Below are 27,371 nucleotides of genomic sequence, written 5' to 3' on the forward strand. Positions count from 1 at the left end.
AAGAAGGACATCGGATCCTGCACAGCATGTGAGTTACAGTTAATCGATGCCGGATTTCGTAGCAACCTAGGGTGTGGGGAATGAAACAATGGATTTCGCGGGAAAAAGCCAAAGAAAAAAACGTCTCCGCGTGAGTTGGAGCAAAGCCGCGAGAGTGGTTTGGTAGGACTTCCTGCTGGGACGGGCTTTGAGACGCCACGGGGAGTGGTTTAAGCCGATGGAAGCCATTTCAACCGACACGGAGCGTGCCGCGCCCAAACACTTCCGGCGTTCGACATTCCTTGGTTACCCTCAAGCACCCGGGCCATTCACGCGGTGCACATTTATTGACTATTCAAGGAACGCCATCGAGTGAAAGGACCTCCGGTCGATAGCGAAAACGTATGGCAGGGAATCCGATGGCACTCGTCGTTAGCCGAACGCAGGGTGGCTTCTGAAAGGACGCCTTAGTTCGCGTTCGCCTACGCAACCCACCGCTTTGTTCGACGTTATTGAAATACCCTCATAAGGAATCAATTTTCGCGGATCTGTAGTGCGTTGTTTCGTTCGGCGTAAGAAGTTTCTCGGAATCCTTTTGATTCGTCGTTGAATGCTTACTTGCACGTGTGTTTGATTGGCTTGATGGCTTTTGGGGACTTTTACAACAACTCGTCAGCCGGTGGTACCGTTTCCAATCAACTTCGGAAAACGCGTGCACATTTTTACACCCCAAAAGATTGCTTGCTCAAACATGGAGTTGGCGAGTTCGTCGCGAAAATGCGAAAGAAATATCCACTAATTACTCGATCGAACCGCTGTTCCCACTCCAACAGCTCGCCAATGTTAATGACCACGGCGGAAGCGAATAAACTTCCAACCGGACCGAAATCCTTTCGCCCAACGGATCATTCCGTGCTTGCCTGTAGGTGTTTTTTTTGTTGCAATTAATTGATTTTTCCACCATGAACAAAGAAAAGTTTCCGTTTCTCCGCTGCGGTCGTGGGAAACAAAACGGCTTCGGTGGTGCTGTGTGAGAGAGAAAAAAAGGGGTTGACAAAAGGCACCCGAAGGAGAAGAAGAAGCAAAAAGAATTTTCCTCCAATCCAAACACCGGTGCGGCGGATAAAAGCAAGGCATTGTGGATGAGGATGGAAGGATAATAATGGATTTTCCAGCGGTGAAATGGGACACAAAAGGGCCTTCCCGTACCATTATGCTGCCCGGACCGTGGGATACGGTAAAAAGGAGGTTCATTTTTCTCTCTCTCGGTCTTCCGCCGTTCCATGACCGGAACCACTAGCGGTGCGAATGTTTTCTTTTAAAATGTTTCGCTCGTTGTGCGTGTGCTCCATTTTCCAACGTACCATTTTGTCCACCGACGATCAGCGTTGCCTTGATGTGAAGATTACAAAATTTCATTTACGAGCCCCTTTTATCCCCACGGTCTCACCGAAGCAAAGTGGAAAGTATTTCAAAATACATTACGCTCACCCTTTTTTTGCCACGCGTAGCACCGGCGAAATTGTCCCAAGAAGGGGAAAGATTAATTTTCACATGGTTGCGGTTGCGAAAAGGGTGGCGAGCAGGACAAGGAGCCAGGAAGAAGGCACCAAAAAGGAAAAGAGAAAGAGCACAACATATTTTTGCGTCCCTTCCGCCGGGACAAAAGGTACCGAAATTGACGCAGACTGAGCAATTAATCAACGAAATTATGCCAGTAATTATGGATTGATCTTTTTGTTGCCTTTTGGAGATGGGATGGCGGTGAGATGGGCAACATGAAAGGGTTTGCTTTTTTTGTTGGCTTGCACAGTTTGCTCGATGGAAAAGAGATGCTTTTTTTCGCTTTTTTTCAAGCATTACAACAATGAAACTCAACGAATCGCAAATGCTGGGGCGTGTTTGGTGCTTTCGATGCGAACTCACGGATATGAAATCAGCAGCTCACAGATTTTGAAAATGTGTTCAACTTGTTGAACGCTCTTTTTCCGCATTTCAACATCAGCAAACTTCGCACCTTGTCTTATCTGCTGGCACCGATCGAATGCCAGGCTAAAAGAGAAAAATAAACAACAAGCCACACTCACACGCACGCAAGCGATTTCGTGCGATTTTAATGAACCACGGTCGGTTCGGAACTTACCCGCTTACTTACGGGCACCGAGCGGGCGCGTAAAAGCTCCCGCAGGTCTAATGACGATTCCATTTTACAGTATCCTTCCCTTCTGCACGAGGCCGGATCACGGTGGCGTTATCTCGAGCGGCTAAAGTGCGTCTTAATTTTTGATTACAGTTCAATGTGATGTGATTCAGTACCCGGTGGTAGTTTCCGCGCGAGAGTGGGTGATAAAAATCTCCCATTACGATGAATTTACCCCGCGGGCTAAGACCATCGTGGCCAGCCAGCAGACGAGCCCGGGCGTACTTTGTTTCGGTGAAGGGAGCGCGCAAACTTCGGCACCCGAAAACATTCATTGTAATTTGGTGCCTGCTAATGGCCGTACTCCTCCCGGAGTCTAATGGGTGCACGGGTGTCTACGGGGAGATGCAAAGTGACCTCCACGCGGAGAAACAAAGCAAACGAAGCCCGGGGAAGGGTTTAAATGAGCAGCGGGTGGCATGTGCAGCGTGTTACGGCTCCGGGAAGGAACGGAGAGATGCCCGTAATGGCCGTTTCGATCGGTCGCGGTCCCCGGGGCTGGCCCTTTTGCTTTTAAAAGCCCAATAACACTAAAATCCACACTTTAGAACCATCCATCCACTCCATAAACGCAGCATCGCATTTAATTGCGTAATAAAAATTAGTTCCCGTCGAATAGACTCCTTCACGTCGGTGGTAGCGGGTTGATTACTGTTCCTCCAGGGTTGCCTGGATTGGACCGAAGTTACCACCAAAAGGAGAGCATCCCGGTTGATCCAAGGATGGCCCCGGTTGCACACACATGCAGCCGCGTGCAGTGACCGGCATGGTTAAAACTAGTTTTACTCTCGATTTAATTTTTCGGTAATTCCTTTCCCAGCAACGCCAACGATCGCCAGACCTTCCGCATCCGAGTCCGATGCGGGCAGAAGATACGCTCCTTTTTCGCCCGGAGGCGTGCAACAAAAAAAAACGGGGAAGGTAAATGTGCAATAAAGCTGGGACGCGCAATCCGGTGCCACCAGTCATAAACTCGCAACGCACGCCCAGATAAAGGACTTGCCCGTGGGGAACGGACCCACCGGTTGGTAGTCAACCAGCACTGGAGCACTCTCGTCTCACGTGTGTCGGTTTGACCGGCGGAATGGTTCCGGTCCATCCCGGCAAGGAGCAGCCAGATTCTTCTCAGGCAACCCGTCCGTTTTAGAAGGGACCTTCGCCCGTAGCAGCAGCAAGCAGGGTGGAATGTGTTTTCTCGCTTCCTGGGGAAAACCCACCCGGTGTTGGCGTCGGAATTTATGAGCCAGTGCATGATACTATGTTGCATCGGCAGTGCGCTTTGGCAGTGAATATTTCCGAAGCGGCTAACGGTTGGTTGGTGGCGTTGGGCTATTCCCAAGTGAGAAAAGCTCGCTTTTCTACCGGCCGCGAGTGCGAAACATCCTGGAATGAAGTGGAATGAATGGTTTACTTTGTGCAATAAAACGAGTGATAAGTAATTTCATTACCTTAGACACACGATATTTAGATGCAACTTTTAACCTCAAACGCTGAGCAAACGCTTCAGAGCGCTTTAAACGACAAATAAATCAATTTTGTATGCCGTGATGTTTGGCGTCCTATTCGGGCGGAAAACAGCATGTTTCCCAAAAAGCCACGTGTGCAGCTAAAACGAGACCCCAGCCCGGCCAGGAGCCAACCATATGCTCACCTGCCCGTGCCCACCGTGGCTAAATATTTCAACTGTTTTCGGTAATTGTTGTGTAAACATTTGCTCCGGTTCCAGCTGGCGAGATTCGAGATACCTAAAGCGGAGTCGGATGCGATGGCATCAGAAGCAGCCAGATAACGGAGGCCATCTTTCCACGGGTTTTCCCGGTGTGTACCGAGGAGGCGGGGGTTATTTGTTCGTTTTGCTTCAGCTCGGTAAATTAGTGCAGTTCCTTCGCAGCAATGTCGAGGCATTTGAGCTACGTTACGAGCGAAGCAAACTGGGCCGCGTCTGCACTGATGCACTTGACGCCAGCGTGAGCCCTACGATCCATCCATCGTATTTCGGTGCAGACGTCCCTGGGTTCTGGTTTGCGAAACGTGAAGCTCGCATCTTTCCAGCGCTCATGGTGCGCTCGAACGGTTCCCCGGAGGCAAAGCGTTCTTCGACGGGGTCACGTGGAGGTTGAAAATGAAATGAAAAATGAGTTTCAGACAGATAGAGCAGCATGCAGCACGGTTGGAAACGTGCCATGCGCCGAAACGAGAAGCCGTTCCTCCGTCGAAAGGGAGTTGCATCCGTGCACTTTTGACAGACCGAAGGGGCGTCTGCTCTTGCGTCCTCGTCGTCCGCCCACCTTGGTATCATCCCACGGCAGTCAAGTTTTGCCGCATCAATGCCGACGAAATGTAACCGATTGCATCAGCCCGGGAAAGCTCGTTCGAGACGTTCGTCCTTGCTGGCAGTGGCGTTGGTGTAGGCGAAAGCAAGACGCGGTCGATGTGTTAGCTGGAAGGATCTATGTTTAGCGCATAGCTGTGGACGAGCGCCAGTTCGTGGCTGGATTTTGTTACACAAGCACACCAGCACTGGAATCCTAACACATCCGAACTGTCGGGCGTCGGGGGATGTAATGGTGGTTGTAATTAGTTTCCAGCTTCATCTTCTTCAGTGAGCAACGATTGACGAACTGGCCTCGAGGGGGTGAACCCTCTTCGAGGAAGCGACACATAATTTGGTGAAATGAACCTTAGATGCTAACCTTCCCGTGTGTCTGCGCTGGAACTAATCGCATACGCTGTTACGACGTCTGTGGAATATTGCATCCTCGTGTGGCTAACGAGCAGCGTATCCAATTATTTCATTCACCGTATGGCAGCAATATACGGCGGTCCAGTTGAAATGTGCTCTTCGAAGCAGAATAACATTCCCAACAATATATATATCGTACGTTGAATTTCAATGGAATTAAAATTTAAACATTGTTGATACGATGCACACACACTCACACACGCGACTTGAAACTGTCACAAACGGTAAGGCAATGTCACAAGTTCCGTCACCTGACAGCTTTCATCAGAAAAGTTTTAGAACCAAGCAACCCGATCTGGGGCTGGGTATTTCTGAGAAAAAAAAAGGGATCACAAGGCATAATCCTGCACCGCCGTCGCGGAAAGGTACCTCACGCGCACGTACAAAAAAAGGATATGAAACGCGACGCGATGAGAAACTTTCCGCGAAAACACAATAAAACACTCACTCAGGTGCACGGTGGCGGCAGCGCAACCGTTTTTTGGCATCATTTGTCAACCGAAACATGCATACTGACCTGCAAATGGAAAGGAAACAAGCAAAAATATGAGCATTTGAGCAATGGTGAGCAAAGTGCGAAGAGAGCAAAAAAAAAAAAAAACAATCTCCACTCAAGCGCGGAATGGGAATGGAACAATCCTACACTCATCATGGGCCACAGGAGTGGCCCCAACATCGAACCCCGGGGCTCCCTTGGCGCCCGTACAACCATTAGGAGATCGTCGCTTAAAATGTCGTTCCGCCATCATCATTTCGCGACGGCATGCGTTCCAGGTTTGCCCAGGACGCTGCTGCGGCTGACGTTGATGGCGCACCGTCGTTAGGAGCGTGGTGAGCGAAGGGAGGCCAAATGGGCAAAACCTTTTTCCCCTCCGAAATGCGAACCATTGCCACCGCTAATAACATCATCTCGTACCGGCAACATAAACGCTAACGTGCAACATATACGAGCGGTGCGCTTTCGGTGCGATCCGCCACAGGCGCTCTCATATCCTTCCGCGCGGGTGCTTTGCCAGCCCTTCCGAGTGTCCTGTGGAACGGTACAGGTGCCGGTTGTTTGCCGTGGCCCAGCTCGCTCTTCTTGCCGCGCAACGCGCAAAGATGCCGGGCGATGGTAACGAGCGGTTAAAAATAGCCTGCCAAACAACATCTTCCAGCCAGGTCGGGTTGGATCCTGGCGCTCCTTTGGGGATGCCTTGTGCGTGGGAGAGTTGGGTGCTCTCGGATGTCATTATAAATTTATTATCGCAGCACGAAAATTACACGCGCCCTTCGTGCGAGACCAGAGAGAGAGTGAGAGAGAGAGTGAGAAAAAGAACCACCAAACATGTGTCGCTGGCGAACAGATGGTTTACAAGGAGCTCTGACGTCCTGACGAGCGAACACCGGGAGGGTTCGGCCACTAGGTGTTCCATGCAGGGACACGGAGAGTTTGCAATTATCTCCAACCGAGCGCTAATGGTAAAGTGTTGTGACATTTCGTTTTCCCACGCAACAAATGAACTAACAATTTTAGAAAGAAACCACAACCGAACGTTTCAGCGTTGGTGGTATCTACTATTCGTCGGCTAAACGACTAAACGAGAAGCGACTTTTGTGATGAATAATTTAGAAATATTTTCCACGGCACCAGAAACGCATTAAGGATGTCTAGGCACGGTGTCCCTGCATAATGAACGTAGCCCCCGGCCCTCCCAAGATGGTCGTCCCGAAAATGTTACTGCTTTTTAATGGAGTAAACGACGTTCGTTCGTACGTGGCCATAGATTCCGTTCGCTCGCGCTAGAAGTAGAAGAACGTAACGAGCCCCGGGGCTACGAGCTGGTTAGATTACAAATTATCAACACTTCTGCCAGGCAGGGCCTGTAGATCGGTTGGAAGTTATGATGGCACTACCCCGATAGCGTCGACGTTTCATCGTCCTCCGGGAATGGTTATGCAATTTTTAATCTATTTACCAATTAATAAATAAGTGCTTGCTTGCACACGCGTCGAGTGTAGGTTGACTCAGAACACCTGGTTAAATTTCACATGCGGCGTAACAGTTTTCACATGTGGCTAATCAAGCAAAAGTTTGGTCCTTTGTTTGAAATTGTAGTCCTTGAATGTGGTATCAGCTGCACTTCTTCCATTTTAATGAAATTCTTAGAAGGCACTATACACATCCTTTTCCATTTCAAACCACTTCTAGAAATCGAAATGAAAAAAAACTAAGATAACCAGATAAAGTCTTGGAATCAATACTTAACACGTTTCCGAGAACGCTTGAATGGGTTGAATAGAAAAAAAAAAATAACAGGTAGGAAAACTCCACTGATCCGTAAAACTGAAGCAATCGCTCCCAGCTCCGGTGCGACCATTAAATCTGCTCGAGGAGAATTAATCCGGCACCGGTGGTCGTAAAAAGCGTATGCATCCGGAATAAAATCACCATTTCCACCCACCGGGGTGGGCTCCGATTGTGACAATGTACCCTTGATGTTTGAATCCGAAGCGGGTCATTTCGGTTCACCTGTCCTAGTGGCAGGACACCTTCCCAACGTGGAGCACATTTCCCACGGTTGCGAATGCGAAAGCGTTAGGGTAGTTAGTTGCGGTATTACTACGAACATGCCCTTTTGTGCGCCACGTGAACATGGACTCTCATCAAAGATGCATGAAAATTTCCACCCTCCCCCAAACATAAGGCTAACGAGGAACAATTTTCTGTGCCTGGATTGAAACGAACACTCAAAGGGATTCGTGGTGGTGGTGGATACGCAATATCAAGCTCTATCTAGCTTTCGCTTCATATTGCCACCATGACCCGCTTATGGGACCACTGTGCACAGTGCGCTTGATAAGCGGGTTGAGTGGATTTTTAAAACATAAAAATCGCCACATAATCCATAAAGCAGCGACTGGCGCTTCAACGAAGGGTGGCGCAGTGAAAAAGGAAACACTTCGCCATCGGGAGCTGTAAGAACGCCTGAAACGCGGCACAAAGCAGGATATACGTTTCAGTCCCACCCACTCACTCCTCCCACACCACGCCCTTTCTTCCCTCACCCCCCCTCCCTCCGCTTCATATCCTGCTCTCGAGCACGGCACACAAAAACATCCACTCGACAACCAATTTCTTCCCCAGTGACACTCGACGGATGGCAGAGCGCGTTCGTTTGCGCGTCACGAACGCGCGTCCCCATTCCCACGGCGAACCTCGGCCAGTGCCCCTGAGCCCATTACCATAAATTCCGCCCACCACCCAACATGTCCGCGCGTCGGTCGAACGATGTGCCGATGTTTGCTTTTCCGTTTGTCACTCAATCATTGCGCTTATTCGTGGCGTCCGGGCGGAGTTTTTGGCGTTACTTTCCCGTCGCCGGTCCAAAACGGGGATGCAGAAGAAGAAGCAGAAGACGACGATGACGAAAAAAAAGGGGTGAAAAGCGTCCGGAACGTCCTCGCAGTCTGGTTCCACCCGATGCTGCGTTGAAGTGTGCACGCTCGCAACCGGTCGGACGATGGTGCCGACTGGGCAAACACAACCGAGAGAGCACTGCTCGGAAAAACACACGACACGGTGCCGGGAAAATAAACCACACGCCCGTCCGCGACGGCGAAATGGCACTCGATTTTGAAGAACACCCTCCGGACGTGTCCCATTTTCGGTGCGAAGGTCGGTCGGGGAGCGATTTATAATATTGTTTGAAAGCGATATTTCAAACCACTCCGGGACCGGTGGCCGGGTACGCACGGGAAATGCGGCTGCTTCGGGACGAAAATGGATGGACTGCACATCAGTCAGTCTGGGAAAGGGAAAAGTTTTCGGTGGCACCGACCCGGACGCTTCCGATGGCGTAAGTTTTGGATCTGCCGCCCATCGAGAACGGCGGTCTTCTCGTCGGTTCGAATGTATGGTTTAATTGAAATTTGTCGCATAGCATTGGGCGGGAGCGTTTGCGTGCGATCTCGTGTACGTGGCTGGGTGGGGCTTGTATGGCCCCACGCAAGGACCACAATGTTGCTGTCCCGAGCGCTCGGAACGTTCGGAACGACGAATCATTTCCCAAACCGCGCGTGTATCCGCTTCGAAGCTCACGCGTCAAGCGCGCTGGTTAGAATTGATTTATGTTGCCGTTTCCGGCCAACCCACTGGTGGTGGAGGCGTCGTTTTTCGATTTTCCACCCCAACTACAAGCGAGTGCTGCTTCCTTCCGTTGCCGCTCGGAAAGAACTGCCAACAAATACACATTAACGCTAACTCGTGGTCTGGGGTCGGTCGGGCATCCCAGAGCAGAGTCCGTTCGCGGGCTCGTTCGCGAGCTTTCCGCGGGGGTTTGTGCGTATTTCCGTTCCGTTTGCTCGTTGGCCGCCCGGAATGGGCCGGGTTTGGTGCCACTTCAATTCATCATATGGCACATTGTTCGTAATTGGTATGTGACAGGTTCGTCCGCGTTGGAAACGAAGCGATGGGCGATGGCGAAAAAAGGACGTCCTTTTCACCCTTTTTTCCACGCGGACCAGTGACCGACGAGACATGACTAGTCCGATATTACATTCCTGAGTATCGGACAGCGGACAGGCGTTGCCAGCTATTCACTTTAAAAAAAAAAGAAACATTTTGGTATGAATAAAGTTAACACGAGAGCACCATATTTTGTAACAAACCAATAATACAGTCTGCTTGAAGAGTATCTCAAATTTAACGGAAACCGTTCAAAATGGATTGAAATGCCCAGCCATGTGGCAAATTGGTTCGGCAGACTAAAATTAATCTGTTGTTCAGACTAAAACTCGTACACAAATCAACATCTCAAGAAGCGAGCGCTTGTAAAATCATCTCATCAAGTGGTTTGACCCGTCTGGGACATTGTTTCGTCCTTTTGCTTGCACCACAGCGCAACAGCACCATTGCACCAGACATATTTCTTCCCTTGCAAACGAGGATTTTAAGCGCGCTAAAAAATGAAAACCGTACAAGCGCACAGAACAAAACCTGGTCAGAAAGCTCAAGCACCGTTGACGAAGACGACGCGAAAGGACGCGCAAGCATCATCTGCTTCGGGCGGAGGAAGATGCATAACACTGGTACATCCGTACATCCGCTTGCGGGCATGAAAAAGTACCGAAATGATAGAAGAACTTTGCACATGTCGTCAGCTTTTTGTGCCACCGTCGTCACGTCCTGTCGACCCGTGTTGACAGTTGACTAACACTTCCGGGCTGGTTGGTCGTTACCTGCGCAGGATGCATCCAAGGATGCAAGTGCAATGGTTTCTGGTGGGTGGGTTGGAATAAAAATTTGAAATACAACCCAAAACTTCCTCCGGTCGGTTTTGGATCCTGCGGGCGATCGAGAAGCAACCCGTGTACCCGTGTCGGATAGTGATAAGTCTTGTTGGGGTTGCTTCTCGTCAACATCTTTGCACGTTCGCGTCATCGTGTCTTATTTCAGTGCTTCCTTCACTGAAGTACCGGAGCTGAGTAGTAGTGATTCATCAGCCAAACAATGGCCAGTGCCGTTCCGGGGGCATGTTCGTCCGTTCGGTCTGTGGTTCGACTTCATTCCCATCTTCATTTAATTTTCGATCTACCGGCGGAAGCGGGAACCCGGTGACCGTAGATTAAGCAAATGTCAGACAATGTGCAAACGAACAGCTACGGATGGAATAAATCAGTGCCGGTGTCCTTTCCGTATCAAGACGTACCGCTGGCGCGTCGTCTGAAGCAGCAGCTCGGAATCCTATCTAGCATTGGGGCATTGTTACCGGAGCATGGTGCTGCTACCACGAGTGCCGTGTCCTCGGGAGGTCCTGATCCATGGCATCCTTGTGACAGGATTCTTTCTGCTGCCGCATTAAGCCAATAAAACTCGAGCATCGTTCTCGTTCATCGTGTCGTCTCTCGTGCCGTTGCGTAAGTGGGAAAGATGAATTGAATTATGAATACATCGATATTTCATTACGATTGGATCGGGGACCCGGTCTGGTTGTTACGGTTGATGCGGCAGACATCCTGTCACTCTCGAAGATGCACGAGGAATTTCAATACGACCGGCGGTAGTGGACGTCCGTCCGTCCAGAGAGACATCAAACGGCCGCACCGGGGACGGACGTGATGGTTGGAGGTTGACACGGAAAAATGCATCCATTTATCTGATCGTGTTCGGAATCGTTGAAAACACGTTAGTGCGAGCCGGCGCCCTTGTTGATCTGCTCGAACGAATCCGAGTCGTCCCGAGGCGGCCGGACAGGACAATAATGAAGTGTACGTGTTTCTCGGAACACAGCAAAGACTATGAGGCATTCCGTTTGACTTATCGACATCGGGGTTTTATTGGTATCGTCACAAGAGCGCAAGGTGCTACTCTGTAAGCGTGCGTGTGTTTTGTTTGATACAGTTTTGTACACCTTTTCACTGTAAGAGTTTGCAAACACCATAAACAAGCAATTATGTATATGGTTTTAACAACTGAAGATTAATACTAATGAACGTACATATTTTTTAATTTATTAAAATACAACCCACATGTGTGAAAAATCTGTTAAAATAAATAATTTCACATCACCTGCCAATAAGCTGGAGCAGCGGTAATAGTAACTGACGACGATTTAAATCTTTTGCCATTGTTGCATGGATAAAGAAATGAAAAAAATCGTTGTAAAAAAAACTGTGATATGAGCTAAAGCCTAACTAGCTCAGATACTCGGCACGTTGTGAGTATTGCACTTAAAAATTCCACGAAGCTTCTTTCGGCTTTGGATTTTTCCCAACAGGCAGCTATCGGCGCCAAAGCATCCTTTCATCTCGCACCGGTGACATGGAAATATCCCATTCAAACGGCACCTTTTCCCCACATACATGCCCAATCCCGTCGAGTGCGCAACGGATGCAAAAAAATCAACAGAATGCGCGAGTGTGGCTTACGTATCATCGTACGCTGGGCTTATCCTAGTGGCGTTCGCGATGTTTCGCCGAATCGCGCGAGTTGCATTTTCGAACTCGCGAGCGAAGTAGCGCACCGTGGGTGTTGCTATTACGCGCACTACAAATGATGCCACATGATGTTCATCCGCGGCAACAACATAATGTTTGCAGTGCTCCGTTTCCGTCCTCATACCGTGGGGCCGCTGAACAAACATCCTCCTGGTGCAGTGCCAGCCCTCATAGGAGCAATGGAACCGGTGGGTGGAGAAAAAGTGCAAATCGCGACTCCGCTCGGTTCAAACGGTGGCCACCCGAAAGGATGCACTTGACGGTGGCGAAAAATAATCTACACAGGGATTTGCACAGCTCAGATGAGCTCGACTGCAGTCCACGCTGCTGAAAGCTTCCGACATTGGGATCGTTTGAACACCGGTAGCATCAACACTTCCTCGCAGATCGGTGGGTGAGTGCATTAATGCCCTTCAGTTCGTCAAGATTTCAAAGTGCATTTTGTGCACGAGCAATGCTTTTAAAATAAAGTTACGTACTAAACTTGACCTCAGGGAAATCAGACGCGCATAGAGAAATGTGGTGAAACGGTGACCATATTTTTATACTAAAGATTTGCTTCCACTTGGCTAGTTGTTATATCAAGCCCAGGATAGTGGATAAGAGACGTTTGTTTCATAGCAACAGCATCCTTTTATCAAAACCAACAAGAATCTTTTTTTTCACGTTTCAAACACTCGAGCAACCAGCGAGCAACCATGAGTTTTGCATACCTTCAGGCGCTTAAAATATTCCAATCCTATTTCAGAGAATATTCCGAACAAAAGGCATCAAAGAAAATGGTAGCTATAGCGACAAATCCTTTGAAAGCCACGGCAAAGGCGTGAGCATGTTGCGATTAACATTCTATCTAGGGACCGTTTTTATTGGTTTTGGGTCGCTAATAACTCTGTTTCCCTGTTATCGTACCCTTTGCCCCGCGGACGGACAAAGAGAACGAATGCGAAGGGGTGGAAAGGGTGTGCGAATTTTCCCCGGTCATGGTGAAACTCGACCACACCTCGGGAAAAATATGACGGCTGGAAAATAACAACACAATTTCCCACCAGCACACCAGCCAGCGGAAAAATCTTTCGGAAGGGGAAACGGAAAATGGAAATGTTCCGCAATTTTCCGGCGGTATCGGCCAGCGGTCCGTTGCCGTTGCCGGTCAATGTCTGGCGCCGGGCGAGATGGCCTACCACGCCGGTTAAGTTGCGTATGCGAAAAATTGACCCAAATTGTTGGAATAATTTTGTTTTTCAGCTTCCGTCCGATGATGAGACCCGTGCGAAACAATCTGACTGAGTTTTCTCGTTTGTGTTAGCACCGCGGAGCATGTGTTGGGATAACTTTTTGGAGTAGAAAAACACCACAAGCTCTAAGCAGTTGAAAATTGTTGGAAATTGTTTCGTGTTTGCCACATCGTGTGCCATGGACAATAGTAGAAAACGACAGAACAAGCTATACCATTGCTAATGGATATTCCCATGGATATGCAGATGAGATCAGGAATGATTATTATTTTGTAACAAATTTGTGGCAAGACTAAGACGGCTCTTGCCAAGCTCGACCACGTACCTTTTGGGCGACGAAAATTTCGTAAATCGCGCACACGCCCGTGATGGTGATGCCTTGCTCCTTACACAGCATAGCCGTCGCGACGGAGAGCATGGAAAGGCATAGAAAGCGCCAACCTGCGGAAACAAATAGAGAGGCGAAAAGAATACGTTAACAAATTAGACAATGTTTAATAGCATTACAAGATGGCACAATCGGAATGATCCCCCTGTGATACCGAACGCATTGATTCTATTGTCTAAAAATACCACCCTTATCAGCATTTAAGTTAAACGTCCTCAAAGACATCGTCACGCTTTGCAGGTTCATTTACTATCAATTTGCACGGTTTGCGTAGGGGCGGCTTGTTTGTGTCGTGGCATTCGTAGAACCGGGGGAATAAATTTTGCTATTTCGGTACCACCGCCTTCTAAACTCGTGTGCTTCGTTTTGCCTTCCAGCTAGCATTGCGGCATTTGCAAGAATTGTTTGCCGATTTCGTGGACGTGGTACCGGTGACTTGGAACATTTCCCAGTGCGTTGGGAGGAAGCACCTGAGACGGGGTTGACAAACGAAACCGACGAACAGACAGGACTTATTCAGGGACGTTACTGACTACGTAGAGGAAGCTTATCGACCTAGTTGCTATGCGCCTGGGGTCAGGATCAGGCCCCCATGAGCTTCCGACTGGAAGGCTGGGAACGTTGGCAAAACATTTCCCGGAACACAAACTACCAGTGCCGTACGAACCAGTGCTGGGAATGGAACAGTTTCTGATGCCTAGCAGGTATTTAATTAAATGAAATATCCATCCGCCCATTTTTCAACTCAATTCCCAAGCGACGGCAGCATGTTTGTTCATTAATCATTCTACTTTCGAGCGCTAGTTTGAGGGCTGAAAGCGCTTGCTGTTTCATGGTTATCGTAAAAATGTGCAATGAGTTCTTTCAAATACACCAGCACAGGCACGCCGGCAAGCTACCTCCTTTACGGTGGATGCCATCGTTTAGATGAACAATTTATTAGCTTTCGCATGCAAATTGCGCTTGTAACAGCGACACTGCCTCGGAGCTATGCGACAATCGGGAGCCGTTCGCTGCTGATGGAAACATTTCACCGCTCATTACAATCAAATGGTGAGTGAATAATTCATTCCGGCGGTTGTTGTTAAACGGTCGGTGTGTTGCTCCGAAAATACTGATCTGCCAAAACAATCCGAAATGGGATAATGGAACGCAACGAGAGCAAACAATGCGCTCAGAATCCTCCACATGGTGCACCGGAGCGTGATTTTAATCTATTCCTCTGCCACTAGCGAAAGCACCCGTGATTACAACCCGCTGGATGCGAATTGCAGAATTTACCTTGAACAACAAGCAAACCGAACAACGCAAGGTTTTTCCGAGAAGGTTGCAACGGTTTGGGAATTTCGGCGTGTATGTACGGGTAAATGGAGAAAAATTGAAACATTGAGGTGATAGTACGCGCACGTGTTCTGATGACGTGCACGTGAGGGATAAGTAATGCTTGGCTTACGACGAGAGGAGAATGAAAAAGCGCGCGCAAATAATGGAAACAATTAAGCATCCTTTTTTGATAGATGAAAAATAAGCCAAAAAAAACTATGGTTGTGTTTCGCGCAAATAAGAGCAGATTTTATTACATGACAGCTTGATGTGTACCGATATTATCGTCAGGTACTAATAAGCGCTTAATGCAAGGGGGAAACCTCAAAACAATCCTAAAACACGGTTGTAGAGGTAGTTCCCGAACCGAAAGCTAAATATCGTCCAATCCCTTAGCAAACATCCGCTTCCCGGTGCTTGCAGGAAAGCTTAACCTATGAATTATCAATGTTTTTCGAACGGCGCACCCCAACCAAACCCACGACATTCTTCTTGCAACAGTGATAAATGTGACATGGCGCCGGTACATATGTAACGACCCATTTGTTTTGCCGAGGAAACACAATCCGACGTCCGGTGTAACATGACGGTGAGTATGATTTAAGCGCTTCAAAAGCGGAAAACAGTCGCTCCGGACCGTTCCCAGAGAAGCGCAGCGCTGACAGGATTTAGCTCCCCGACGCCATCGGGCGCCGGTTCGGAGCGATGGAGAATGGCCTGTGTTTATTTGTGCATTTATTTATGCCTCGTTATAGTTTCTGCGTCTGCAGCAATCTTGAAGTGGAACGATATCTGCAAGCAGTGGTGCTAAGCAGCACAATCTCTCCACCCACGGCATGCTGTATTTTACTACGTTTTTCTCTTCTCAAGAAGCTCGTTTCAAGGAAGTGTTTGACATTACTAAGGCGTAGCTTGTGTTGTGCTTGTGGCAGAAATGGTACTATGCATGAAGGTATAATGCAGAGAGTTTAATTGCTTGAGAATTATGTTATGCACCGAGCGATGAAAATTTCTCAGAATTTCATAAAATAAGATGGAGACGCCTGGTGCTTGACGTTGTTTGATGTAGTAAGTATCGCAAAGCAATTGTTCACACGATTATATGAAGCAATGCGTTCATATTTTGAACTATTTCAGAATATTTATTTATTTGAAGTGCCTGAGTAAAACTGAGTCTCTGTACGCTTTTCCGAGAGACCGAAGAAAAGGGTAACATTTTCTTTTTGCAGTAAGAGGAATCAAAATTTTAAAATGAACAATGAAGCAATTTAAAAAAAACACAAAACGGACCTGCGACAACGAACGACATATTTTAAGTATCCGGGTGAAATTAACCCTTTTCGCTATTCGAAGGATGCAAACGAGAGAAACGGTATGAAAAAACCCCTGCCGAGGGTGTTTGTCCTTTCTCGCAGAGCCGGTCGGACCCTGCATCGCAGGTGATTATTCGGTTCTGTTTGATGAGCACTAATTAAAGCACGGGAAAATGTATAATGGCCCAATTATAATGCTGCTAATTACAAAATGGAGCAACGGTTAAGTGCGATGAAAATCGGCGGTCAGTAATTTGATCCGTGCGGGGCACTTGCGTGTAAATGATATCAATATTCTCTTTATTGGCTTAGCAAACGGGATAGTGTTTGTACCATTTTTTTTTGTAATTTTATTCCTTTGGCAAAGGAATTTAAAATATACAGTGAGACAAGCAACGTTCGAATAGCAGCGAAATAAAAACAAAGCATTGCAACGTATACAAATGTTCCAAAATCAGAAAATGAAGAGGACAAAATCGTTCTCTTTTCTTTGGTAATATCAACGTTTGCTGCTGTTAAATCAAGATGAATGTTTTTTTTTCCACCCCGTAATGTGTCGTAGAGCGCGAGGCTCACTGTTGGATCAATTTTCGCCAATCCCTCCCCCGGTACGGTCGAACGCTGCCAACGTGCGATTCTTTTCCACATCATCACTCCGCCAGATTGATGCGTTTCAATCTCGCCGAGCATTGTGAAAGGTTTTTGCTAAAGGAGTGCAAATTCACAGAGTGTTCCGCAGCCGGGCCCGACCCGGCAAATGCAACCGTTTGTGCGGAAACGGCGGTAATAGGTAGAGTAGAAAGCCCCGAGCAGAAAGGAAGCGGAATAAATAATGGGCCACCGATGGTGGGCGTCATCCATCAGCAGTCGCTGGGAGCGCTGGTGGCAAGAAAGTATCCGTGAATCGAACCACTTCGATTCAGCACCCTCCGTCAGTGTCGGATTGTGCGGGTGAACGAGCATGACGAGTGCAGGGACGATGAAAAATTGCTTGCCCTGTTCGCAAGCCCAAAGCGGAATGTCGCTTTCTTTGGACGGCTTCGTCAAAAAATCAACAAATTCCCATTCTTCAGGTGCGCTGCTATCCGAGTGTCGGTGAATTACAATAGCTTCGCGACCTTACGTGAAAAAAAAAAAACGCCGACAATAGAGAAAAGACCTCCGTATTCAAAAGCGCTTTCAGGTGCAATTATCTTAAGCATGTATATTTCAACTAAGCAAAGACTGTCGCACCATTATGTGCTTTAAATAATGCCCAGAGCATAACCATAAACGAACGAGCAATTGTACCAAAAAAGGGCATTGTTACAGCTCAACGGCCGCATAGCTGTGGAAAGGCAAACATCTACACAACCGGTGAGAGCGCTCATGAGCGATGGCCCTTTGGGTATCTCCACTTTTGAAAAATTTGACCAACAAACCTGAGATAGATAACATAAAAACATTGTCCCAAACGTCTCCGCAGCTTTCCAACGATGGCACCAAGTGGTATATAAAAATGTGAAAGCAAAGCGTATATAAAATACGAAACGAGCGCGCGATGTTGAAACAAAAGAATGGAAAAAAGCGAAATGAAGTAAAAAAAAGTGCAACGCCAACGAGCGCAATGAAACTTGTGCCCCAATGTTGACACGAACCGTCCAGTGGTGCTCTGAAACGTGACGGAGAAAGCGCGATGGACAAATAAAACAAAACATCGCGAGACAAATGTGACAATTACGATGTGTTGATGGTACTCTGCAGCACCGGCGAGATGGAAAGGAACGCAGCATAACATTCGGGTGACCTGATTTTCCAAGGGTTGAATTCAGTTTGGTCGACAATGCGGACCCCTGGTGACGTCGCGACGGCTGCTGTTTTTGTCGCATTATTTTATCTCAACCGGTGTCTGACAAATCTGTGAGAGTCTTGTTACAAAAAAAAATGTTTTTAAAACTTTTTCTCTCCCTCCAAAAATCTTTCAAGGAAGAGATTGGTGAATACTAGCTCCTTCCGTGGATGATACTGTTAACTTTTTTTTTGTTTGCGATGCCATGCGACAAAGCAGCTTCAAGCAGCTATTTTTTGTTGTTGTAGCGAAGGTATCCATCAACCACACATCCACCATAAAAAGTATCGACCTCACTCATTCCTCGTGGCTTAACGAATCAATGACGCAACTCTGCTGGCCGGTCCATCGGATCGAACGGATGGATTTCAGCTACCAGGCCTTAAGTGCACCCACTTAGTGCGCTGCTGCTGCTGCACTGCCATCTGCATCATCGAGCGATGCAGTGTCATCGAATGCCTTCGGGGTCCGTTGCCATGTGGCTGACGGACGGTGTAAACGAATGAAACCAACGCAACCGACCGGCTGCTGGTTCCTGGACGGGTGCTCTGTCGCAATGGTATCCCATTGAGTATGCAGCATGCTTTTATCATCTTATGAGAAGGATGTGATTTTTTGTTGCCTCTCCTTCATATCAAGTACGCCACTAGATTGGAATGTACACCGAACGGGCGGCATACTGCGCTTGCTAATGTAATGTTACCATGGCAACAAACGTTGTTGAAGGATACCCTGGCCAGGATCGTTTCTATGATGATTCGTCGGAATCTGATGAGGCAAATCATTCACCAGAAACATTTTGTTGAAGTTATAAGCAAGGGAGCTAAAAAGGGTACTATTTTAAATAGTTTGTTTTAAAACCAATTGAAACAGTCTCAAAGTTGTGTCTTTTCTTGCGCACAGTGTCATAATGAATAAGCACATAAAAAATTCTTTCAAACTTATTAAAACTCATCCCACGATACGGTAACTTCCCGGTAAGCCGGTGCATGCATCACCAAATAGCAATTTAGCAACGCCAAATTTAACAAAAATGAAAATTAAACTCATAAACATTCGTACGCAATGGAACCGGTTTGAGCGCGCCCGTGGCCGCTGAGCTTCGTTTCGGCTTTGTTTCATCGTTTGCGTGCGCCTTGCAACGGAAGGGTGGCTTCAGGGAGGGAAAACTTTTGTTCCGCCACTCGGTAGCATGCAACACTTGCTGTGAATAGAAAATTTGATGCAACTTCGCGCTGCACGGGATGCGAGAAATGGGCAAAAATGAAGAGAATCGAACAAAAGACAAAGAAATTGCTCTTACACCCATCCTGTGGCAAGTGGCATTTCTGAAACTGAAGCATGAATACGATATTTGTTTTTTTACTGTAAAGCAAAAAACAAAATGCCACGAAATGCCTGTTATGTAACACTATACTGCTTGCGATGGCGCGTGCAGAAGCGCACCCGTGCCAAAACGCCAACTAGCCCAATTGGCAAAAATCCCGCGTGTTGTTGTCTCGCATTTCACGCATCCTCCTGTCGATTCACTTCCCTTCCAATATTAGTATTCGTTTTTTTTTGCGCTTCCCAGATGCGCCCACGTTGCCGTCTTTCGCAAATGAAGTAGGCAAAAAAAATAATATTCAATTACTCATCCATAGACGCCTTCGCCTGCGCGTATCGCATCAGCGGTTTTGCTGCAGAAAAATACTGCCAACGCTGGTGGGTGGTGCAGCAGCTGGAATTCACTTTGCCAAAAGCTTGTCGTAAATAAATCACGCCTCCGGGCGCTCAAGTTTGAAGAAAAGGCAAGCGTGCCAAAACCTCCACGGAGGAACGATCCTTGACGATCGCGTGGCGTGCCGATACAGTGTGTTTCGGGTTTTCCTTCCGCGGAGTTTCACGTCGTTTCATTTTGTTTCATTCATTCTTCGCCTTCCGCGGAACTTTGCCACATCGAGAACGTGCAAGTTTGCCGTGCTGAAGAGCTCTTCTTTTGCTGGCGGGTTTTGGGCGTGCGTTTTTTTGTGTTTTGGCAGGCAAAAATTCGTTGAGTGCTGGCTGCATTATTGCACGCGCTGCAGCTCACTTTCTCTCGTTCGCGTTGGAGGTTTAATGTTTCACCGCCAACACCATCACGGACCAGCGCCTCGCGGTGCTAAATGCACTACGCTGATTCTCGTGGTTTACTTTTTCTTCGCGCAACATCCGGCATCCTCTTCGTTTGTAATGAGAGTTCCCGCTTGGTGCGAAAGTTCGCCCATCCACCAATCGTTTGGGTGAAAGCAAAACGAAGAAAAAAATAACCTCAGAAACTCAACCAGCTTCACGGAGAAGCTGCACGTCATAATGATGCAACCGGATGCAGTTCCGCAGCGCTGCTGCGACCGGAGTCAACAGCAGTCCTTCTGCACATGCTTTGGGGAATGAGGATTTTTTTGTTGTTGCTTGAAACCTCCCGCCGAGCATTTGCGACCCACCCAAGGGTCTCCGAAACCGGTAATAAGAACGAAAGTTTATCCCTCGGAAATGGGTTCCGCTTTCGGAGTGCCGGTTTGCTTCTTCAGGACTTCTTTCACGATCAAAGCCGGTGCTTGAGGCACATTCGCTCCAGCTGGTAAATCCCAATTTCACCACCAAATCGCGCCTCTCGAGCGGTCGCCTTTCGCAGGTGTTTCACCTTTACTCGCATCCATTCAAATCCGTGCGGCGTTTGCTCGTGCCCCAGAGCTTGGACGATTTATTTCGAACCCATGCGCTTTCGTTCGCCAAACGTGAGGTTAGGGTAGCAGCTTCGATTTCGATTTGTAAGCACGGGTTCAATTTCAGAACCGGTGCAGAATCCGGGTTGCAGGGAGGCAATGCATCTAAACGACGGGCACGGAATAAAGCCACCGTGAGCCGGGTGCTTTGAAGAGGGCTCCAGCAAATAGCACGCGAATGGCGGAAGAAGCAAATTTCCTTCCGTCAAGCATTTCTTTACGTTTCCCTGCAGAAACGAAACCGATTGCCGGTGGGGTACATTTGCATGCACGGATGCTGAACTCATGTTCGCATCAACCTACTCGGCGGAGTGCCAAAAGCTCCAGAGCCAGCGAACACAAGCAGCACACTCACGAGCGCTCGTGAAATGTTATTGATAAATGGCAAACACACGCGATGCACCAGATGCACCCGAGCGAATGCACTTTTCAAGAGCAACCGATGCGCGATTAGCACACGGTGAGGCTAATTTCAGAGCAAATATTTCACGTCGTTTGTCGTTCGGCGGAGAGAGAAAGAAACCACAGAACCACCGTTGACGAGTTTCCCGAGCACTTGTCTTCCATGGCATTGACGTTTATGTTACATGCGAGAAAGGCATTTCGTTTCCGAAACGGAACCATCACCAAGCATCCCCGAGGCGATTTCGCAAGCCTTCGTGTGGTAAAATTGATGACGTTTGCTGTAATGCTTGCAGCTTACCGGGACGGGAGCATGAATTATTCTCGCATAAATTCGCCGCTTCAAAGCACTCCGGCGGCGACCGGGCGTGGTGTGATTTATTCACCATCGCACCGAGGCACGTTTCTGCAACACCGCCACATTGTTTCAAAAAGTTTGCTGCATCCGGCGGTGTGAGATGCACTTTTTCAGTCCGCCAGTTCCGCTGCAAGTGCGCCGGCTGCGGGCGTGAAGTTGCCGAAGGGAAAGCGAAACCTTTCACTCAAACGTGCCAAATGCTCTTTCAATTTGGGGCAAAACTTTTTTGGGCCCATTATTGCACCCGTTTCGCAGCTTTGGGACCTTCGTGAGGGAGTTGTTTTTTTCAATTCTTCATCAAAACGATTTCCACCAAACGCGGGCAAACGAATCATGAAGCCGAGAAGCGTGAGATTTGGGGGCTTTAATAAAAACAAGCAAAAGAGACGGAAAATGGCGTCTATGTTTTTTTTTTCGTACAAAAAAGCAGCATGCAACTGACGCGTTGCCACCACAAACCAAACCTTAAGTCTCCTCCCCACGCCGACGAGCCAAACCAGACCGTACCCGTGGTAACGTCAAGTAATTTACTTGATAAATGTTGTAATTTCGTCGGTGGGAAAGAAATTTTAACATTTCCTACCCACGGGGCATGGTCCAGTGTATGTATGTGGGTATACGGCTATACGAAACTAAAGCCGCCTCAACTCGATTCCTTCCAGCTACTCGAGCTGGGTAGTTAGTTTTTCGGCGCCGCAATTTCGAAAATAAATCGAACCCATTGCGCGGTTCACACCGAGCAAAGAGATTGGCTTACCGAATCCGCACGGTGCGCCCAACGTTAATGGTGGAAAGAGCCACAACCGGAAGGAAAGTGCTCGAAGCCTATGTGCGGCAAACATTGGCCGTCGGTTGGAAGGGTTTTTTTTTGAGGGGGTGATGTTGCAAATGACGGTCATTTTTATCGGGAACGCGTGGAAAACCCGCTGGATGGTGGCGATTGATGAACAGGTTTACATTTTAATCCAAACTTGCGCCTGACTGCGCCCGAAGCTTCCCAAACCGGACGACGTAGCAACACATTTCGGTTGCTGTGCGAAAGCAACCTTTATGTAAAAAAAAATTATTTGAATTTACTGACGTCGAGACCCATTCTTTTTGCGTTGTGGAGAATGAGAATTACCCCACGCAGCCTAGAGACAAACGGGGATGAGAAACGGTTTAAGTGTGGTAATTTTTTGTTACGGTAAATTATCTGTTTTTGCCTGCCTGCTCGCATCAACGCCGAGTCGGATTTTTTAATGAACGTAATTTAACAAACCTTTAAAAACCCCGCCTCGGATGACACGAAAACGAAAGGGCGCTTAAATGGATTAAAATGAACCGTTGCAAAAAAAAAGGCAGCACCAGGCGGTTCCGCCTTTCCATTTGGATTCCCTCCCCCGGGGTAGACTAATGGACTCGTTTTGATAGCACCGTCCGCACGTCCGGAATTAGATGCTGCTACACCACCCACGGCACGGGGGGCTAGGAAGAGAAGCACCGAAACCAGGCCAAAAGTCGATCAGGTGCAACCGATCGGGGCAGCAAAAGCTCGAACGCCACAGCAGCGAGCAGACACCGTGGTACTGAAAGCTTTGCACCATCAGAACGAAAGGGCGCCATGAATTTCGCCGATGAATAGCAAATCATTAGGGAGCGGATTTTCAATAATTAATCACATTTTGCTGGGTATGCTCTTGTAAAATCAGCAAATTGGTCATGTTTCGGGTGGGTAAATCGAGCGGTGCTCGAGCATGCATAATGGGTTGGTTGTGACGCTCAGGATGAGCACCGGCACCGTCGGAGCGGATCGGTCGAAATTAGATCAAGTGTGACAGAACCCGCACGGGATGGATGGTGGGCCTCGCGTCGAATGGATGCTCTAAATTGATTGATTTCATATTAGGTGCCATTTTGAGTGGATCCCTGCAGCGCGCCTGCACTCAGTGTGAGCGAATTGCATTAGCGCTCGAGCACGATGCGACAAATGTTCGATTGTGCATGTGCAGCGGCACCGTAAAAAACCTGCAATGATTAAATTTTGGCAACGCCGGATGCTAAAAGCACTATTTTGGCACAAGGCGCACAATTACGAGCCAGGCGCCGGTTGCCATCCAAACCGACAGCTCCATCATTTTCCGTCAGAAAACGCCGATCGATTTATTAACGGGGGATTATTTGATACGCTTTCTGTTTTTACACAAGCACTATGGTTTCGGGGGAATAAAAATACATATAAAAATATCATGTGGATGGCCCTTGAGTGAGCATGATCATATACCCACGAAAGCTGTGGGGTTTTGTGTCGCGCTCATGCGACATCATTTAGCGAAACAAACAACGCAGAGGTGAAGCAGCCGTTTCTGATGAGCATGAAAAGCGACCCGTACATGTTGCTCGTACTACGTGATCTTTTTTTTTTGCTCTTATTCTCCCGTATTCCAATTAAAACCCACAAAGAGCTTATACTGCATTCCCTTTGATTTTCCGTCCTCTGAAGAGGGCGAAAAAAGAAATCCCTTCCGACGGTGGTACATCGTGGAAAAATATTCCCACCGAGTGTCGTATTTATACGTGCATTATTTCACAATCCTTTTTTTTTGCACATCGCGCGCGCCCGCGTCCGAGTTCAGGGGTTTTGTTGCCTTCCCCCCAAAGGAGGGCTCACGTTTTTCACGATGCAAAGCTGAAGGCGCAAACGTAGGAGGACCGTAGGGCGCCCCCATCGGGTCGCACCTCGAGTGATACAGATTTTGTACCGTTCGCAGTGCAACAACCATTCATCAGCTTGCTTGCTTGCCCGGCAGCCAGGGCATCCCCACCCAGTGACCGTGGGAAATACGAAATGGAGAAAGAAACAGCACACAGTGGCAACAAAAAAAATCTCTCGCGAAAAAAAAAACACAACATTTCCCGACACAACACCGCACAATCGGAGTGTTCGTTATTGCCACTTTTTTTTTTGTCGCCGTCGCGCGCTCCCTCGAAGGTGATTACACCTGTTTGTGCAACATTACACCCTTGGCCGCATGCTCGGGGCTCGTACGTACCTGTGGATTTTTTCCGCCTGGTCGCCTTGGTGTAGAAAATGAACGCCGCCAGGAAAAACACCGACGAGAGCGTTTCCGCCCGTCCGACGACACCGGTCACCTGCAATGGGAGCGAGAAAGCGCACGTGAACGTTAGCACCAGGGTATGCACGATAATGGTGGAAAATTATTTTTATTGAAATGTGTACCGACCGAAACGGGGAGCGATGGGAATTATTCCATCCGGTGCGGCGTGCTTTTGTGGGGTCGTGCGTGGGGGTGTACCGGAAGGAAAATCAATGTCGGATCGGATCGTGGAGACTGGACTCGGGACCGGGCCAATTAATGCAATCAGCCCCAGGTTGACCGGTGGGATCGAAAGATTGACGATGCCGTGGGAAATCTCGGCTGAGGATATAACCGTGCACGAACAGGACACGCACGTTCAGGGCGGGGTTAAGATGGCAGGACGTGTGGGTGGGATGATTGCGAATGAATTATGTAAATGTTCTGAAACATTTCCTCTGGAGGTTATCGTACGATAAACAAACTCTAGCATATCGCATTTTGTCGAAATAACGCGAGAAACATGCATTCAAATTTACTGCACCAAAAAATTGCCTTGCAACTCGCTTATCTCCATTTGACAGGATTTCCTATTATCGTGTTTTCCGATTACGACGTGCCAACGCCTGAAACAGCAAGCGCAACAAGAAAAGTTGCACCTTCAAGCATTGCCCTGAAGCGTTCCGTGTTGGGTTTTCTTTCACAGCCCGGATGAATCGGAAGAATGCGGAAACCGGTGTCATTCGCCGGAAGCAGCCTTCGTGAGCGTCGTTGGTAGAAAGTGGTAGTCAATGCGCTGCGTTCGGGCGATGCAATTAAGATGGAATTATCCGCTTACGATCGTGGCGACGTGTGAGTCGCTTTTGAACGGTTCGCTTTTTCGGGACGCAACGTGCCTGAGCGTGCCGACAAGCGTTCGTTTTCCTGAAAGGATTACGATCGGCTAAGCAAAGTCTCATTTTCTCTTTCTTAGAAAGTGCATACGACAAGCTGGCGGCAAGAGAAGATAATTCCTTTTTCCAACAAATATGCTTTGAAATAATTCGACCTATTTGTGAAAAGAGTTCGACCTATTCGTTGAAAAGAAGTATCGAAATAGAACGGGAGTAAACAAATAAAAGTTAATAAAATTATGCATACTTCCGCGTCATACATGAAAATAATGAACACACATATGCTCCTAGCTCAATTACTTATTAGATAAATTGGCTGGTTTAGCAGTGATTGCACTTTACTTTACGACCGTTATTAAATTAGAGTACGATAAACATCCTCAATTCAATTTGCAACCTCGTATATAATTTTAATCACAATTATGGAAACTTCTCTACATAGCTTCAACAGCACCAGCTCCAAACACTATCGTACTGCAGCAGTACAGCAGATCATGCTTTCTTGCGAAAAAAGTTCTAGATGATGTAATTTATGCAAGCTTGCCCAAAGCACCCATCCGATGTGCGGTTTGGTAAATGCGTGGCGTAGTAACTCGAACCGTTTCCCAAAACTCACCAAGCTTCGTCAGAGTATGGTGATTTTAGGGGGAATAAGTTTCATTTCCTTCAACTGCCCGCTGTCTGCTGCTGTGGACGTAGACAAATGAACACGTGATGGGCGATAAATTGTAACGCTGGCATGAGCGGAACCATCGCAAGTTTGACGGCATTCATCGCTCTGAGCATCATCGCTTCCGCACCATCGCTCTCGGGCGGTTCGAAATGGCAGGGTCAACGTAATTCATAGTGTGATTAGTGAGGATGTGCATCCCTTGTCCAGCGGGACGATGGCACAATCGTCGACGGAAGCGGTTTTGTCGAATTTGGGTGATGGTATGAAAAATCAAAACCATGCCTTTGGTTGCTTTTGGTGGCGTTCATGCAAGGTTTACGATCCATTGTGTGTCAGTAGAATATGAACGACTATACGTTTGAAACTGCGATCGAGTGGATCGTCAGTTGATACGTTTGCTATTGATACGGGATGATATTAAAGCACAAGGGGGATTGGCATCATCTAAAAAGGATATGTAAGATCATGACCGTGAGGCGGAAGTCACCATTTTCGGTTGATTTATCCGAGCAGAAGAATAATGCTCTATTGTTGAATAAACTAAAGGGACGAGACGTGACAAACAACTATATAGAGATAGTTAAGTTTTGTAAGAAATCGATAGGAAATTAATGAAAAGCCACAATCGTAAGCAGATATTTATGTTTGGTAATATTCACAATTAAAAACCAATTTACAGAAAAGTATTTTTGCACACGAATTTAACAATAAAAACGTGTAGCAGTTTAAAAATACTTATGCATGTTGTCATTCAACATCCGTTGAACATTGAAACATGCTCCCATTAAACGATAAAACACGCTAAAAGACGATGAAATGAGCTTTAATTTTCGCCCCCATAGCAAATCACCTTGACGCTCTGGTTTGGTACCCAACCGCGTACTAAATTGCTTACACTGCTTCGTCCAAACACCATCGAAATGGTTTCAAGTTGATTTGAGCCAGCGTGGACCAAACGGAAGACCACCCGTGGGGATCTCCTCTCCATCCACCAATACAAATGAAACAGTGGAAACCTAGATTAAAGGACCCATCCTTGACGGGTACCGCTTTTTATTCCATCCCATTTTCCCAGTTTCCCCACCGAGATAGCGCCATAATCAGAAAGAGCTGCCCATCAGCCGACGCTGCCGATGAGTGCCTCGCCGGGTTGGCGGTTAACATAATCCAATATCATTAATCAAGATTTGTTACTTATTTACTTTACTATTATTTCAAACCCGGGCGCACCCGAACC

At 47.7% G+C, this 27,371-nt stretch overlaps 1 protein-coding gene across 1 annotated transcript in view; it reads right to left on the reverse strand.

Annotated features, from left to right (window-relative positions):
• LOC128730248 (protein O-mannosyl-transferase Tmtc3-like) overlaps positions 1-27,371 on the reverse strand; it is a 106,336-nt gene that overhangs the window by 31,360 nt on the left and 47,605 nt on the right. Inside the window, exons 4-5 of the mRNA XM_053823284.1 lie at positions 24,524-24,623; positions 13,461-13,576 (exon numbers count right to left, since the gene is read on the reverse strand). Of these exons, the coding sequence (XP_053679259.1) occupies positions 13,461-13,576; positions 24,524-24,623 (216 nt within the window). The remainder of the gene's footprint in view (positions 1-13,460; positions 13,577-24,523; positions 24,624-27,371) is intronic.

The sequence above is a fragment of the Anopheles nili genome, chromosome 2, assembly GCF_943737925.1.
Source record: "Anopheles nili chromosome 2, idAnoNiliSN_F5_01, whole genome shotgun sequence".
In the NCBI taxonomy this organism is placed as follows: domain Eukaryota; kingdom Metazoa; phylum Arthropoda; class Insecta; order Diptera; family Culicidae; genus Anopheles; species Anopheles nili.